At 53.2% G+C, this 17,055-nt stretch overlaps 6 protein-coding genes across 6 annotated transcripts; 3 read left to right on the top strand and 3 right to left on the bottom strand.

Annotated features, from left to right (window-relative positions):
- Positions 1 to 2,453: 2,453 nt before the first annotated feature.
- Z520_00390 (uncharacterized protein) lies at positions 2,454 to 6,779 on the bottom strand (the record flags this gene model as incomplete). Its single annotated transcript, XM_016770911.1, has 1 exon — positions 2,454 to 6,779. The coding sequence occupies one exon, from the start codon at positions 6,777 to 6,779 to the stop codon at positions 2,454 to 2,456; it is 4,326 nt and encodes a 1,441-aa protein (XP_016637821.1).
- Positions 6,780 to 7,249: 470 nt separating this feature from the next.
- Z520_00389 (uncharacterized protein) lies at positions 7,250 to 8,726 on the top strand (the record flags this gene model as incomplete). The annotated part of the gene is made up of 3 exons (XM_016770910.1): positions 7,250 to 7,411; positions 7,510 to 7,654; positions 7,762 to 8,726. The coding sequence occupies 3 exons, from the start codon at positions 7,250 to 7,252 to the stop codon at positions 8,724 to 8,726; spliced, it is 1,272 nt and encodes a 423-aa protein (XP_016637820.1).
- A 388-nt stretch (positions 8,727 to 9,114) lies between these two features.
- Positions 9,115 to 10,200, bottom strand: Z520_00388 (uncharacterized protein; the record flags this gene model as incomplete). The annotated part of the gene is made up of 1 exon (XM_016770909.1): positions 9,115 to 10,200. One exon carries the CDS (start codon positions 10,198 to 10,200, stop codon positions 9,115 to 9,117), a length of 1,086 nt encoding a protein of 361 aa, XP_016637819.1.
- Positions 10,201 to 10,458: 258 nt separating this feature from the next.
- On the bottom strand, positions 10,459 to 11,565 carry Z520_00387 (uncharacterized protein; the record flags this gene model as incomplete). The annotated part of the gene is made up of 1 exon (XM_016770908.1): positions 10,459 to 11,565. One exon carries the CDS (start codon positions 11,563 to 11,565, stop codon positions 10,459 to 10,461), a length of 1,107 nt encoding a protein of 368 aa, XP_016637818.1.
- Positions 11,566 to 12,400: 835 nt separating this feature from the next.
- Positions 12,401 to 13,057, top strand: Z520_00386 (uncharacterized protein; the record flags this gene model as incomplete). Its single annotated transcript, XM_016770907.1, has 1 exon — positions 12,401 to 13,057. One exon carries the CDS (start codon positions 12,401 to 12,403, stop codon positions 13,055 to 13,057), a length of 657 nt encoding a protein of 218 aa, XP_016637817.1.
- Positions 13,058 to 14,378: 1,321 nt separating this feature from the next.
- On the top strand, positions 14,379 to 15,561 carry Z520_00385 (uncharacterized protein; the record flags this gene model as incomplete). The annotated part of the gene is made up of 2 exons (XM_016770906.1): positions 14,379 to 15,033; positions 15,092 to 15,561. 2 exons carry the CDS (start codon positions 14,379 to 14,381, stop codon positions 15,559 to 15,561), a joined length of 1,125 nt encoding a protein of 374 aa, XP_016637816.1.
- Positions 15,562 to 17,055: the final 1,494 nt, after the last annotated feature.

Below are 17,055 nucleotides of genomic sequence, written 5' to 3'. Positions count from 1 at the left end.
GGCAGGGGAGGGCCAGTCTCCCCGACTCCCTGATTCCCTGACTCCCTGCCCTCCCTGATCTCCCTTTGACTCTCCTTCCCCCCTCGTCCCCTCGTGCCCTGCCCTGCCCTGCCCCGGTGTTGTGTTGATCTTGATCCTGCCAGCTTCCACCGCTTGCACCACTTCGCATCACCCGCACCGCGCAACCATCCACCAACGAACTGGGTACGAGTTGCCTGCTGCTACCGCAGCTACCAATACCATTGCGACTGCACTAATACTACGAGCTCCGTCCTCCGTAGAGTCCGTACTGACTTACGCGGTACCCTCTTTGCCTCTCTCTTCGCTCTGCTCTACCACTCACATGTCTCCAAATTCCCCTCTCAACTCCTCATCATTCTACGACTCACTTGTGGTTACCAGCGAGCCAGCTGAGTGAATCAATCAATCAGTCAATCAATCAGTCAATGCACTTGATTTGACCCTGCGACCTGTGATCTCGTCACTCTCTCTGCCCCCGTCTCCACTCAAACTCACTCGTCCCTCAATTCTCCTCCCTCTCCTGATCTAGCTTTCCTGCTCTCCTGCTCTGAGCACTCCTGGTTGCTCGGCACTACTACCTGACCACAGCTCACTTCGCCCTGGCCCAGGCCCGCAGTAAAACCTGCCCACTTCCGTCAATCAGTCTCCCTGCCTCCCACATTTCTGACCTTACGGCACCCACTTGTCGACTCTCATTGCTGCCACTCGACAATCATTACGAGGCATTGACTGCACTATCCTACGAGCACGATAATACCTAGCACTGATTGCTTGTTAGTTTCTCATTCCACAGCTGTTGACTAGCCAAGCTCAAATCATAACAAATCCACTTTTGGGCAACAACTCTTGCCGCCCGGGCGGACTTCAGAAATAAGTGGCACAGGTCTGACGAGGAGAGCATACGACTGGGTATGCTAATCTGCCTACCCGGGTTACTATCACCAAATATCAGCTGTTTCTTTTACGGCGGCCTCCTCGTCGTTGACTGTGCCAGACTGTGCCTTTATTTCTGATGTCGACTCGCCGCTTCAAACGTATCACTTTTGTCCTTGTGGCTCTCGTCCCCCTCTGTTCATCTGCCTCCAAAATGCTTGGGAGCGCGCCTCTTCCTGCATTCCTCAACAAGAGATGGGATTCAGTTCCGTCCGTACCCACCAGACTAGTCGTGGTCGCATTTCCGGACATTAGCCTTTCCCTTGAGAGTTTCCCGCAGTTGATCTCAAGCCGTGGAATGGGGAATATGTAGCGCCGTACCAAGGACGAAGACAGACTCCTGGGTGTGCCTATACCCGATGCTGCAGCGCCCCAAACGCCGCCGAATGCTACTACTAGGTAGTTGCATCATCTTGGCGCCGCTCCTTTCATGCTGGCCAGGGATTAGTAATGCTCATGGGTGCCTGACTCTTCAAGTTGCCGCGGAGTTTAATGTGCACCTAGCCCAGCAAGGCCCCCAGCAACAAAGAGAATAAACTCCTGCAAGAGCTACAAGTTCTGCATGGCTGGGATGCACCCGTTCCGCACAATTCACCCCCCGCAAAAGATCTCTACTGCCTAGGTGGACAGGCTTGTTTTGATTCGCAAAGAGAATGCATGTGGCCACTGGCCAGGGCCGACTCGCTTGACATCACGTGTGATGAGGCAAAACAAACAACCGGTACAGGCTCGCATTGACCTGATAGTCACGTGGAAAGACCCCGGATCAATTTCAGCACGTGACGTTGATGCGTTTGCGTCCTCATGCTATGACTCTGCCACAAGCACTAATTATGCTGTTGCTAGACAGCCTCCCAGTCAAGGAAGAGTGTCCGAGTCTTCCTTCATCAGGACCACGTAGAAACGAGCGGTTCTCTCCCATTCACGTGTTAAACACAACTTCTTGATATAACTTCGGGGGGTATCGGTCACTCCATTTTTACGACTCTCGAGAGTCCTCGCGCTAAAATGCTACAGAGACACCAAACCATTTCTCAACAATACAGCATACCTGCAGCTGCTCATGGCGACACCTTCAGAGCCTCCCCTGCACGGGAAATAGGACCCTGTCGTATGACTATGACCGGAACTCCATGCTGAACAATTTGTCCCAAGGTCTCTCCCTCGGCTTCGCGGACGGTGACGGAGTCGACGTGCTCTCACCTCCCGCAGCTATCCTAGGATTCTTCGTCGGACTTGCCGCTGGCGTCGTTACATTCTGATTCCTCGGTTTATAGGGTGATTGCGATGTACTTCCCGGTGTCGGGGCTGGGTATACGGGTCTCTTGTTCAGACGGTGCGCCGTCAGAGGCGATTCATTCTGCGTCGCTCTGAGGGCTGCGTAGCCATGTGCAGAGGCTTGAGGATTTGTTTCCCTCGCGGCCGAGCCCGCAAGCTCAGACGTAGCAGGGTCACCACTCTGTTTTTCTGATCAGCCGCTGCACGGTTCCCTTTCTTGTTTACGGGCCGAGAAGAAGATCTCGCCTCACCACTTCAAAGACCTGTGCATCCTCCCGGTCCGTCTGGCTCCTTTCGGTGGGACGGCGTACAATGCTGGGTACACTGGCAGTCCCAACTTGGCCTTGGCCTTGGCCCGCCGCTTGCAGCGTCATCGAATCCGCCAAATTCTGCGCTTCAGACTCGTCATTCTCGTTCTCTGCATCTGCATCCGCATGGGCGTCGTCGTCCGGGATGGCCACACTTCTGCCGCCCACATCGTGTGGAAGTGCACGCCTTTGCTCAACGTCCGTGTCGCTCGAGATAGGCGCCAACGGTGCAAGCTTCGACGAAGGCATACCGTCCTTAACGCTGCTCCGGTCGTGAAGCTTGCCCTTGAGATCCACGCTCTTTTTGCTCCCTGAGCTCGACCGCCGACTATCCAAGCTTTTGGTAAGTGTCTTAGTGACCATGGTCGTTGTGGCATTGCTGCCACCGCCACCCATACCCATGCTTGACTTGTGCTCCTTCCTGCCCAATCCCATGTGGCCCTTGACCTCGACGTTGCTCGCTATAACGGTTGACTTTCCGACGGAAGGGGTGCCAGGCGCGCCCAATTTCTCCTCCTGCGCATCAATCATATACCACCTCAACCCATCGGACAACTCGAAGGGGTTCTCGTCGTCAACGCTCCTCGCCGACCCACCGTCATCCACCACCGTACTCGCTACACCCACGGTGGAAGAGGAGGTGTTGCCGCGCATGCTCTTGCTCAGATCTACCACTCTCTCTTCTATCTTGGTGATTCGCGCGAGCAACCAGTCCCTCGACTGCAATTTGTGCGCATCCTGCTCTCTCAGAAAGTAATGCGGCGCACCAACATTGAACGCCGCCCAGGGTCTCGTCGCCTGATTCCTCGTAGGCAAAAACAAGGCCAGATCCCCTTCCTTGAAGCTCCTATATGCGATTTTATCGTGCGCTTCGGCTTGCGAGCGGTGCGTCCGTTCCCGGTAAGCGCGGGAGTCCTTTTGGTATTTCTTCGCCAGCGTCTCGACGTCCTTGTAGCGCTTCGTGATCAGGTCGATCGTGCTGTCCATGTCAAGTCTCGACAAAGCGGAAAGGAAGCCCGAGTATTTTGTCGATTCGGAGGTGAGATCGTTGTCGGATGTCCAATACAGCGTGTCGAGGTCTGAAGGGTCCGAGTAGTGCTGTGCAGGCGTCGAACCGGATATGGTTCGCTTCATCGAAGTGCCTGGAGGTCCCGACCCTTCGTTGCCACTCAGCACGGCGCTCGCGTTGACTTTACTTGCACGCTGGATGACGAGCGTATCGTCCTGCCGGGACACATAATAGCCAAATTGCTCGAGCATGCGGACGATTCGATCGTGGTGGTGGAACAACCTCTCCGAAAGCTGTTTCGCCCTTTCGCCCCTCTTGTCAAAGTGTCTGCGCAATTTCTCCTGTTTCTCCGCCGCGTTGACCGCTTCCCGATTGAGGTCTTCAATTTCATGCTTCAGGCGCTGAATGACACCCTCGTCTTGGGCTTTGCGGTCCATCAATTCCGCGACTTTGGTTTCTTCAGACTTGAGTTGTTGACGGAGGGCATCAGAGCCAGTCTCCCCAGCGGCGAACTTTTCGCGCAGGGAATGCATCTCTGCGCGTTCGCCTGCGAGTTCCGTCTTCAGCACCGAGATCTTGCTACGTTCCTGTTCGAGGTCTTCCCTCAATTCATTCGCCCGCGCTTCCATCGTGGACAGTTTCTCCGTGAGAAGTTTGATCTCGCTTTCCGCGTTGGACAATTTCTCCTCGAGCGATTTGTTCTCCGCGGTAGCAAGTTGGAGAGAGTCGTCGAGACCGCGAGCATGGATCGCGGCCCCTTCGGAGAGAATCTCCAGTGCGTTGACGATGCGGCGAAGATCATCTGGAGGAGAACCAGCCGGTGATAGGTTCGAGTGTGCTCCTTGTAGGATGGAGATGTATTCTTGCTGTTGATCCTCCATTGAGCGCAGTTGGTTTGCTAGGGTCATGTTCTGAGACTGTACGGCTGCCCGTTCTTCCTTGAGTTGGTGGAGTTGGCGATCGAGCGTTGCTGCTCGCTCGCGGTGCGCGGCTGCTTCCTTTCGCGCCAATTCGACTCTGCGGTCTGACACCGCGACATCATCTGCAGAGGTCTTCTTTAGTTGTTCCAACTCATTCCGCAAGTTGAGCATTGTCTGATCTTGTTCGGAGCGGAAATGATCCCTGGAGTCATTAAGACGATCAAGCTCCTCTTCGGCTTCTTCCAGTTTGACTTTTAGCCGGTGTACTTCGTCGTCCAGCAATTGTCGCTCCTCCTCGAATTCTTGCTTCTGCGCTTCGAAATTGGCCATCAGGTCTCGCTTGACCAATTCCGCTTCCTGCATTTTATCCCTGCTCTCCGTACTTGAGCGCCGTTCTGCGTGAGCTTCCTCTTGCAACTTTTGGATCTGACCTTCTAATGCAACGATTTTCTGCACCAAGGACTTCTCGTCCTGATTGTTGGATAGTCTTCTGAGTGAGACTGATGACCTGCGAGACAGGTCGCTGTGTCTGTGCAGCGGACTCGGTGAAGGGGTCTGCTGTCTCTCGAAGTCCGCAGCGCTGCCAGGCTGGAAGATCCCACTAGGAGGCCGGCTGAGCTGGCTTTGACGATGGAGGAGGTCTTCCAACTTCCGCACTCGACTATCCGAAGCGCGGAGCTTCTCCTCAAGTCTTGCTTTCTCGTCCTGTAAACCCCTGACTTCATCTCCACTACCCAGAGCAGCGCTCTGGCTAAGATCATGGATACTCCCGTTCTTGAAAGGCTTCGTTTTCTGCTTCCGGACTGGTGCATCTAGATCTTTCATCCGCTGCATGACTGACTGCACGGCGTCATCGATACCGAGTGCTCTCAGGTCGTCAACCCAGGCGAATATTTCGTCTCTGCTGACAAATGGCCAGGAATTCCGCGGGGCTGTTGCTTTCAGATCGATGAGTGCATCTTTGGCATTCATATCCTCATTCAAGAACTCGCTGTGCGAAGCCGTCCATTTTTTTCGTCGTCTTTGCTCTTCCTCGGTCTGCTGGGAAAGATCCTCGTGGAGAACGTCCACCTCTGCCCGCATCCGCTCGGTCCACTCGGATCTGCGGGTTGCTTCCACAAGTGTAGCACCATAGACAAGGGGTAGCTGAAAAGCCCTGTTGAGGGCCGCAAAGTTGTCGTCGTCGCGGAAGTCCAGGTTTGTGATGCCAGATTGTAGTTCTGCGAGGCGAGATTGGATACCAGAAATGAGTTGAAGTGTCGAATACCAGTCATGAGATGCAGTATTTCGCGTTTCGGAGGCACTCAAGGAGGCCTGGACAATTTCTTCCACAACACCGTGCATGGCAGGCAACAGTTCACGGGTATGCACTGCGGCTTTTCTTGACGCTGCAACCACGGATTTCTGGTTGTCTTGCATCTGTACAACATCTTCGTAGTCAGAGCTGATCCGCTTCGCTAGTGTCTCAGCCTCATCCAGCAGAGCATTGGTGTCGAAGTCTGGTATTTGGGTTGAGCGAGCCTGGGCCTGATTTGTATCCTGCTTTAGTTTCTCCATACCTGACTGCAGTTCAAGCAGCCTCTTCTCGAAGTCGGCCGAGCTTTGCTCGACACTCTCCGCAGCAGTGTGTAGGCTCTCTCGGTCGATCAAATCGAAAAGAGTGCCGATAGGTGTAGAAGGGTCCTTGCTATCGGGCTCAGCCGGACGCCGCAACACTCTAACGACATCTTCGCGGACAGGGAGCTCTGCAAGGGTATCTACACTCGCTTGCCAATCCTTGAGGACCTCTCGATGTTCTTGTATGTAGCCCTGTGCCCATTGATTTGTCTCCTCGAACCTCTGCTGAAGTGTCGTGACATGGTTCCGCAGGTTGTCTAGGGCGACCTTCATGGACCTAGCAATGACAGATGCCTCCTCTGCACATATTTCAATGTTCTCCACGCCTGTTCTTGCAATCTCTACCGCCTCGAGCGCCCAGGTGCGCCGGGAGTTGAACAACTCGTGCCATGCTTTCAGGCTGGTCTCGTCGGCGAGATACGAAGGGGGTTCGGCGAGCGGTTTCAGTTGGACATCGTCACGGGTAGGGGGTTGGGAGTCTGGGGACAGGAACTGCTTGTCGTAGACGTAGACCTCTTGTTCGTTATTGAGATTCTTGACAATCTTGCCGCGAGCCGTCATCAAGATTTGGCGAGAGGCTGGAATGGCAGTATTGGCTTCGATCCATGACCGCAGGTTGTCGACACGAGCCACAACAGGGTCATTGAAGGTGAGGACGCCGCCCGTGTGAGAGATATAGACTTGTAGCGCCATAGTCTTCCCCCTTCTTCTTCACCTCCTCCTCTGCAACTTCTCGCGAGTCCAGGCAGATCTATCTGGGGGGAGAGAGGGAGTCGGAGATAGCATTAGGCGGAACCGTAATCCACACCGCGTCTGAGAGGCAGCATGTCGTGTGTGAATGGATGGAATTTCTTAGTCAGCAAATCTCCTAGGCCGATTGGGTGAATGTGACCGGGCGGAGTACTCCTATATACCATGCCATGTCGTTGGGCGTCTCGGGAGCCGACGAGGTGGGTGGATATATACTAGTGAGTAGCTGATCTTTTGCGACTTTCGGGGTCAAAAAGGTGGGAAGCGCTTGTGAGGATCTCCTCCGATTTATATGTTGCCAGACCACGACACCTGAGTTATCTCACTTTTGGTCGCGAGTCACAAGACACCAAGAGGTCATTTGGAAGTCACCAGGAACAGAAATCAGCAGGGACGGACATCCCAGCGCCACAATGAGCAGCTTTCAGAACATCGAGAAGCCGTCCTTCGTATGGCACTGGAGGAGTTGGGAGGATTTCAAAGCCGCCTCGTTGTTCACACTGGGCAACTATGCCAACATCATTCTCCTGGTTGTCTTCCTCCTCTTTGCCATCAACCAAGTGAGAGTCAAGAATGTGAGTTGTTTTGAGCCTCGTCACTACCTTTGACAGCGATCCGATCCGCCCTGGCCGCGGTCAATCCTCATGGCGGTCATTGTTAACTCCCTCCCCAGCAAGCCGCGAAGAAGATCGGTTTCGAGAATCGTTATCTCAAAGCCCCCGAGTTTCCCCCAGTGGAAGAGCAACCAGATTTTGACTGGGAAAAGACGGAACCTCTCCAGTTCCGACCTTTCAAGTCGAAATATCATCTGACCATGGGTGAGTTTCCCATTCCAATCCTGCCTTGATGTTTCCTCTATCTCTACCTAGTCAATGCGAAATCTCTTCTCTTGTCTGCCTACAAGAAGAGGCTGACTCTACACGAGCCGAATCTGACGAGTCAGCACTTGAGAACCTCCCACCGTCGGAGTTGCTGGTGATGGACAGGAACTACGCAGACCGCATTGCCTACCGTCGGAAAATCATAGCCGAGCACGGTGAGCACGTCGTTGCCGTAAACGACGATTATCGCATTCGTCCGGCCGTCGTGGAGCTCTACCAGTTCCTCTTCGGCACCTACCTGCCGCTGCGCTTTCCTGGGATGTTTAAACTACACGAGACCGACTATGAGGAGGGCAAGACGTTTATGCTGGAGAACTTGGTGACCAAGGCATTATTCCCTGCGAAACCATCGCGTCGGATCTCGACGAAAACGTTATTGGAGACGCTTGGTCGGACCCTGGACGAAGACTTCCTCTTCCTCCTTCCCGAAGAAGAGGATTCCAGCACCGACAAGAAAGAAAAACCGAACGATGAGGACTCAGTTGATGATGCGAAATACATCCTCGAAGCCTACGTCTGCTGCTGCCCGAGCGGATTCGACCCCCGCGAGAAACTCGGGCATCGACTCGCCAAAATCCATGGCCCTGTACCTGGCTACCCTCAAAAGCTGGAAGCGTCAATGGACCGATTCTTCTCTCGGCTCGAAGTGGGCAAATACGTCCGCCGCGTCAACTGGGCCATCACCACGAACACGGATCTCTACGCGGCGGGTCCCGGAACCAACCACGCCCACGAAGGGGACGAGGTTGAGGAACTCGAGGACATTAACGTGGATAAGACATTCGTGAGGTGCGAGAGGCAGACGCTGCACAGGTTGCCCAAGAGTAAGGCGTTGGTGTTCGCCTTCAAGACTTATCTGTATCCGATTGCCCAGGTGAAGGAGGAGGGGAAGGGAGAGGAACTCGCGCAGGCTATTGATGGGCTGAAGGAAGGGAGTGTGCCGGCAATGCATTTTTACAAGAGAGGCGTGGTCTGGGGAGAGGCTGTCAAGAGGTACCTTCGAAGCTGAACTTGGTTTCAGATCCACGAGAGATGGAGATATAGGTACCCGGAGGTTGGAATGGGGTTACAGAACCCGAGTACATATCACGAATGGTCTTACGATATTCATGTCCATATGTGATTGATGGAACAATCTGATTGAATACATGAGCTTACTCTCTGATACTTCATGCATCAACGCCGCCCCTTGATTTGCATCTTCGGCAGAAAGGAGCATGTGAGTGATGTCCCGTGAAAGACATTTGTAAACTGGTCTGGTTAAAACGCCAGGTCGGTACGCGACAGAAATTTCCAATGCTGGAAGCAAGATTGGATATATGGCTCTACCTGTAGGGAAAAACTTGGCCGGCATCTCTGTGCCTCCTCGCCTTTAGCAGGATGGAACCTGCGTCTATCTATCCCAGCCGCTCAACCACCTTGATCAAGTCTGCTGTGACACCCATCGCGGTGACCTCGCCACCTGCGCCCGCACCCTGGATGACCAACGGATTCGCCCCATACCGTTTGGTATAGAAGCAAATCAAGTTATCACTGCCCTTCAAGCCCGCAATGGGTGAACCCTTCTCCACCATCTCCAGTCCTACCTTGACCTCGCCTTTGCCAACATCCACCGAGCCGACGTAGCGCACAACCTTGTTCTGAGCAGCGGCCTGGGACTTGTACGACTCCATCTGCTCGTCAAATTTTGGTAGCTGAGCCATGAAGTCCTCGCTCGATTTGGCCGACTCGAGTTCCTTGGGGATGAGACTCTGGACGGGGAAAGAATCCGGCCCCTGAACTTTCAAGCCCGCCAGACGTGCTAGGATGGTGAGTTTTCTCGCGACGTCCATCCCGTTCAGGTCGTCCCTGGGATCTGGTTCCGTGTATCCCGCCTCTTTGGCCTGTTTCACGATCTCAGACCATTTCCCATTTCCGGTGCCGTCGACGGGGGCAAAGGAGTTGAACAGGAACGACATGGTTCCTGAAAACACACCTTCGATGCGCGTGACTTGATCCCCCGTCGCGACCAGGTCTTTCAACGTGGATATCACGGGAAGACCGGCACCCACACTGGATTCATGATAGACCATGGCTTTTCCATTGGCCTGCTCGACCGCGGAGAAGATATCGTTCCAGAGCTGTAAGCTTCCAGAAAAGGCCTTTTTGTTCGGTGTCACGACACTTATTCCCTTTTTTAGAAAAGACGGGTATGCGTTTGCGACGTCTTGAGACGAGGTATTGTCCACGAGGATGACCTTTCCGGGGGCCGACGAGAGGTATGTGACGAGTTCATCAGGAATTGAAAGGAGCTTAGAGGTGGAGGATTGCAAGTCGGAGGGAGACACAGGGGAGTAGGACGTGTTGTAGAGTTGCTTCGATGAACGGGAGAGGAAGATCAGTGTGGGGCGCAGACGAGAAGGTAGCGAAGAGACCTGAGATAGAAAGCAGGTTCCGACACCTCCGACGCCAATAACGGCGAGATAGATGCTAGGTGAAGACATATTTGCAGACGGTAAAGAGGTGAAGGCGTCGTGGTATGTTGCGTGCTGCGAGGAAAGCGGGCATTGGAAACTTTTCTCTGCTGGACTCAATTGAATGCGGGGTAGAATGCAAGGCACGGGCGATCTGCACAAGGCAAGGCTGCACGACAGCCTCGTCAACTGGACAGGCACGTGCTCCAGCCAGCATATTGCATCAACAGCAGGTAAAGAAAATGTGAAGCTTCAGAAGGACTGTTCAATGTCGGCCGTAATCGTAGATCATTCTTGATTTTGCACATCAAAGCCGGGGAGACCAGCCTGTCCGCCTATGTCCTCCCAAAATTTGGCGTAGTCCACCCCCTTCTTCTCCAAGCGAGTCCTCAATTCGCGGATTGCTTCAGCCTGTCGTCCTTGCGTGAATCCTCCAGGTTGTGAGGTTTCAAACTGGACGATCTCAATCCAGCGGTAGAAGACTCCCTCGGCGCCGAGATCCGTAAGAATTCGTCTGAACTTTTCCACGGTGCTGTCCTGCCGCTGTCCCATAGCAGTGATATCTTGCGATTCATGGACTTTCCAGACCAACCATTGCTTCTCATAGTATACCAGAGCTAGATTCTCAAGGTCTTTCAGTTGGATCACACCTTTCTCCACTAGCCTATGCGCGTCCAGCATCGCCTTGAAGTCGAGATCCCAGTCCTTGTCAAGGAGGAGATACCCAGTCTTCGCAAGAGTGTCAGTCCGCATAGCTGGATCGACTTTGACTTTAATGGTCAATTCTTCGTCCAATTTCCAGGTCTTTACCTCATCTGGGGTGTCCCCGACAAGCAATGGTGTGTCCCATTTCCTGCCTCTGCGCACGATTATTTCCGTATCCCTGAAGCCTATCGTTCTCCGCCATTCCCACGGGCCCACGAACCTCAACAGTCGGCTGCCAAAGAGAAATTCTTTGGGCCAGCTTCCAAGCAAGCCAAAGATAGCATAGTCGAGCATGAGTAAGGCTGTTCGTGAAAAGACAGCATTCACGAGTTCCCCCACCGCTGCAGTGGCGGTATCAATTTTATATGCAGTGTCATATCCGAATATCGTAATGATTTGTTCAAGGTAGATTGGCACAGCATAGTAGAGACGAATGCAGAGTCCGATGGTAATGAGCAGATTTAGGAGGACGGGGACAGCGAAGACGCGTTTCTTGAGACTCGGCGGCGTGTGATCTAGGTGAACCAGGTATATGTGGTCCGTGGGCAGGGTCGAAAGGAAGGGTCTGAGGGTAGTTGGGGCGTAGTGGAACGGGGTGGGAGGACCGGAGGTAGTGCTCGCAGGCGGCTTTGTGTGGGTGGTCGAGCTGGTGGCGGGTTTGTTGGGTCGCTTTCCAGCGCCACGAGCCATCTCGGGAGGTTTGGGCAGATGAACTGCCGCTACCACCGTGTTGCTGGCGTGCACAACCGCAGGCGCAGAACAACCATGGCGACAGCAAGATCTCGGGCTTCAGGCGCGCGAGTCAGTATATGCACGTGATATCGGGTTCCTGATTCAACGTCATTTTGGGTATCGCCTAGCTTGAGTCTTTAGTCTCGGACACCGTCTTCTTCAGCTTCGTCCCCTTTCTACCAATAAGAGTTCACTGTTCAACCTTTGTTCATCCTCACTCGAATCATTGACCCCGTCCAGGGCATGGTCTGTTGGTTATCAGATAAAGTCAAGCCCCAGCCAAGTGTTGAGGCTTGTGCAAAGCTTGGTGACCGGGCTCGCCCTGGGGCGGTACGAGCTGAGTGCCAAAGCTGACATAGACTAGGGGCCCTGGGGCTGAGATCCAGAAATTGCCCAATCCAGCGCCTGTCCCATCCTGCGCAATCTGGCTCTGCTACTATATCGGGCACCTTTTGCTTACAAGACCCGGTCGCCCAATAAAGCCGCGTCTGAGGTGCCGAAGCTTTTGGTACAAGTGCTTATGCTCACCTCCCCTTCCCGTGCCTGGCAATGGGCTGGTTCTCTATACGCCGCCACATGTCTCCCTAATATACTGATACCCTTCGCTGCCCTCGCGTCGATCTTTTGGAATTCCCTTTTGCGAAGCGTTGGCGCCCTGGGTTTCGCTGTCAAGTCCTGCTTTCCTTTCGACCTTTGTACTTTCGAACCGAGTCACTCTTTCGTTGATTAACCTGGCTGTTATTTCATCCTGAAAGCAAAAACTTGCCCTTCCTCTTCTAACTAATACTCAAATATGGACTTCATTCCAAACCGCCTGCTCCTGGGCATTCGAGACGCGAAAAGCTCTGTACCTAACCTGGCGAATGGAAACTCCCCGACAACGACCACCGACGTCGTCGGCTCCAAGGTCACCCATGCTCTGGGCAAGCTGGCTCAAGCAGGAGTCGCCAACGATGCCGTGACCTCAGTCCTCGGCCTGCCAACCACTACATCTACTCGGTTCCCAGAAAAGATCACTCATGCGGCGGAAAAACTGACCAGCGCCGGACTGAGTTCTGACAGCACTCCTTCTTCCGCAACAAAGCACAGCAGCGGTCTTGCCACAAAGTACATCATTGTAATTGCTGTTGTCAGCGCCGTCGTCCTTCTCGTCCTCTTGACTGGTGGTTGTATGTGCTGGAGACGGTACAAGAGAAGAAGAGCATACAACATGGTGAGCAGGGGCGTGGACAAAAAGGGCAAAGGAGTCATGCGCGAGAAGGAGGACATGTTCAATGCCGATATGGGAGAGGCGGAGAGTTTCAACGTGGATGGTCAGAAGCTGACAGAGCGCAACTTTGAGAGCGGATATGACAAGGTTGACACCGGTTATGAAGGCACGGGTTATGGAGCAGTGGAAGAACACGGTGACGAACATGGTGGCGACAAGAGGGCAAGACTCGAGGCATGAGGCCTGAGGCATGAGGCCTGAAAATGCGATCCTGGAAATGTCGCGATTTACCAATGTAAATGTGGTGGTGACCTTCCCACGAGAATGACGGGACACATGGCGTTGGTGAAAGGATATCGCACCGGAGGGAAAAGAAGAAATGGTCCTAGCAGGAGTTGAGGTTAAGTTGTTGCCGTTTTCCTGTTGCCTTCTCTCGAGCCAACTTTCCCACCTTCGTTTTCTTTTGTGAAGTCTCTCTTCAATCAGCATGGCCGAATCTTCTTTACTGTTTGATTGAGGTGCTGTGCAACAACCAGACTTGTTCGTCGTTTTGATCTATGCAATCTTGACCCATTTCTCCTTGAGGTCAACCTACCTCTGTCGCTCCCCTACTCCTGGCCGAATATCCAGGCCCTTCATAACTTCTCATGGATTGAAGTGGCAGTGCTGACCGAGTAGGGTTTGGGGCCGCAAATCAGTGAGCCAGATGAGTTGACGTCGTGTCTGGAGGGGCTCGTTAAACAGTGCTTGACCAGCATTCCGTCCGCGAGAGAACTCCAAATGGCAGCATAGCCAACTTGGAAAGGTCCTTGTCATATCATCCACCACCGATGCGATATCTACGAATCAAGACCCTCGTTGAAGATCTCCTAGCCGGGACAGGGACGGGAACCTTAGGGACTTGTCTCCAATGCTTGTTGCAAAATGGAACAGATTGTCTGCACCTCGGAAATCCTTGAACTATGGCCCTCTTCACCATTCGGACTGCCTTGGGCGCTCAGACCGGATCCGATCGGTTGGTCCGTTACACTACCACTTGGAACCTTGGTCTTCACGAGCAGCTGCCTTGTCTGAGAATCTTGATACTGCCCCTGGACACAATGCTTCCACGCTCCTCGAGCCACGGTTTCTGGGCTTGCGGACCCTTGAGCCATGCTCGACTGAACATCTAAACCAACTCATAAGGTTTGAGCTCCCTGGTCGTTCTCGAGAAGGAATTTGATCGGTCTCTGTTATACCTCCACGGTCGCCTAACCAATTGTGATAGGGTGTTCCACCTAAACCTCAGCTTTTGCCCACTCCAGTCCACCCATTCGCCTCAGGGTCCTGATGGATAACTCACCTGAATCTCAGTCTTTGGTCATTGGTGTAAGTCCTCCCCTTTGTCACATGCTTACAAGTTCCTTCTTCGGAAGCTCGGCAAGGCTTCTTTTCTTCTATAAGATTCTCTTTTTCACGCACGCCGACAACTGCTGACAGCATTGACAGGTAGGATTCACCAAAAAGACTGCATACGAACGCAACATTAGTAGCCTTCCCGACCTCTTTGCTCCATCCCACCATGAGCACCAGCCTCAAACGCAGGGGGAGTCTGCAAGACGGCGAAGAGCCACTTAAACGCTCTAGGAAGCTTGTCGAAGTCGTACCAGATGGAGATGTCCTACTTAAGGTTGGCGAAGGGGCGGATGCTCTTGAAATACGAGTCTCGGGGATGGTCATCAGCCTTGCGTCAGATGTCTTCTCTCGAATGCTCTCGTCGTCATTCACTGAAGCAAGGTGCAAAGAAATTGAGTTGAGAGAAGACGATCCAGAGGTTATCCTGGACTTCTGCAACATTGTCCACCATAAGATCGAGAACCTCAACCATTGCGACGGCTCAAGGCTCTTGAAGCTTGCAGAGTTGGCGGATGCACGATTCTGTGTGAAGACGCTAAGACCCTGGGTTGTTACGAGGCTGGGTGGTATATTAGAAGCATTCAAGGACAAGCAACACGACCTCACCGCAACTTGCAAGAATCGAATCTCGCACAAGAACTCACTTGAGCTCCACATCGAACAGGGCATAGGCCTCGCTGCAGTTTTCAAGCTGGATGATTTGTTTTGGTTCGCGACGAGGCATATGTTACTTCTGTGGTCATGTTCTCCTTGTAGTCGCAACCCAAGAATACCTTCATTTGCCGAGCCAGCTCTTCGTTCGGGCCAAATCAGCCTTCGAGGTAAGTATCACAGTCCTTCGGTAGTTACGGGCACATCCCTAAATTTTTCCTCCTCCAGAAATGCTTGACAAGCTCCGCAAGCAGCGACTATATGACTTCCTTGACGACGTCTTCCAGTGTGTTGGCAAAAATTTCGACAAAGGCTTCATTCATCCGCGGTTGATTCCGCGGCGGACCTGTTCAGTCAGCAGATACGGCTCCTTCATCTTGTGCTTGGCTCGCAAGAGTATCAAACCAGGAGAAGCTGGAAAATATCAGAAATCAATTTCCCAGGCGATGGCTGCGGTTCGGAGTCTCTCACGGCAAACAGGGACCTGGGAGGAGCTATTGAGACCCGGAACAACGGAATTGTGCACTATGGGCGGTAGAGAACCCTGTGTGTTCTGCCAGAGAGATATTGCGTTCGAATTGTCAGTGGTCGTCAAAAGACACTTGGACACGATCCCAGGGGCCTGTCTTGTCTGCTTCACTACTGGTAGGGAGGTTTACTTTCACGCCACTCGCAACCACGAGAAGCACCAGGGTTGACCTCTGCCCCAAATCCACCTGGACTAGTTCGGATCAAGTCTATGATATGCCATGGTGACGAAATCATTTGGATCCTGTGGGAAGATATGAATCTGGAGCGAGAGAGGGAGGAACGTGCGGTGGTTATGGGACACAAACCCGGGCAGGCCAGGGGCAGTGGTCGCTAGCATGTGGTATTTTGACGTCCTGTTTTAACTCATTTCGAAGCTCCAATTATGAGACGGCGGAAGGGAAAAGAGGAATACAAGGGGAGTCTTAGCATCCTGGGACGCGTTCAAGATTCAGAGCAAGCAGCTAGGAGATATACATCGTCGGCATGTTCGTGCTGCAATCCACCTAACTTTCATGCCGCTCATTCCATCTCTTTTCCTTCTCGACGGTCCCAGGTCGCTTGTTGACTACCTGGCTTCCTGTATCGCCCTCTTTACCTTACCTGACGTTAGCCAGACAATGTCTGAGCAGGTGCGCGGACCTGAAAGGTTGGCGAGGATGGCGTTCTCGAATCATGGGACGCCTGGGAAGAACTGCTTGCGCTCTACGGGAATGAGGAGAGCCCGCCACGGGCGGTGTACTCCTGCAAGACGGCATCGAAGCTCTTGTACTACTCGAGAGATCGCTAGGTTGTGTCCTCCAACCTTGGCCCGGTCAGCGCCACCAGCGTGTGGATGCACGGGGATTTCGCCAAGACATGTTGTGCTATATCAGGCTAGCGCGGTAAACATCACATTGATTAACGCTTCCCCCTTTTCAATAGCCTCACCAGCTTTCGACATTTGCAGCCAACAGACTAAGCACATGGACCTCACATTCCCCTGCATAACAGCTTCAAGATATTGATTGCGCATGGCTTCTTCTTCCTCTGATCGCAAGAAATGCCCGCTTGGTGCTGCCTCCGCACTCAACCAAAGGTTGTGTCTCTCATTGTTCGTCCACGGAATCCCCCCAACCTCATAAATTTCTCCTTGGCGGTCTGCATGTTTTCGAGACTGCCACAAAAGCCGCCACCTTCCATCGAACCGGTCACTGAGAAGGCTGACAATCACCTCCTGACGCCGGCCAAGACTTTGTGGAAAGGAAAATTGAGTTTGCAAACAACATAGTCGAGCCGAGGGCTGCACCTTACTTGCCAGTATTTTGACACCCATGGCCGCTCAAGCACGGGGCCGAAACCCGTATATCGGACTGCAAGGGAGATTGCTGTCTTACCGACTACAGACTGTCAAACAAGGCTGTGAGGCTGGAATCAGTCTGGACGAGACGCCACAATTTCTATTTTCCCGGTTTGTGGCACGACATCTCAAAAATCCAGACTGCCGGCCTTCGTGTTGTCTGTCAGCCATCACCCGTTGCAGTATCTGTTAAATGTCTATACGAGCTTCAGGAGTGTGTAAGTTTTGGTGTTTCTGCCTTGCCCATCTACTCAGGTAATTGCCTCTGCATCTAGTTCTCTGTGGCTTCTTTGGGTTCAGCAACCTCGATTGCTATTTGCCACTC

Source organism: Fonsecaea multimorphosa (genome assembly GCF_000836435.1).
Source record: "Fonsecaea multimorphosa CBS 102226 unplaced genomic scaffold supercont1.1, whole genome shotgun sequence".
NCBI lineage: Eukaryota > Fungi > Ascomycota > Eurotiomycetes > Chaetothyriales > Herpotrichiellaceae > Fonsecaea > Fonsecaea multimorphosa.
This window is presented reverse-complemented; position numbering and strand designations above follow the sequence as displayed.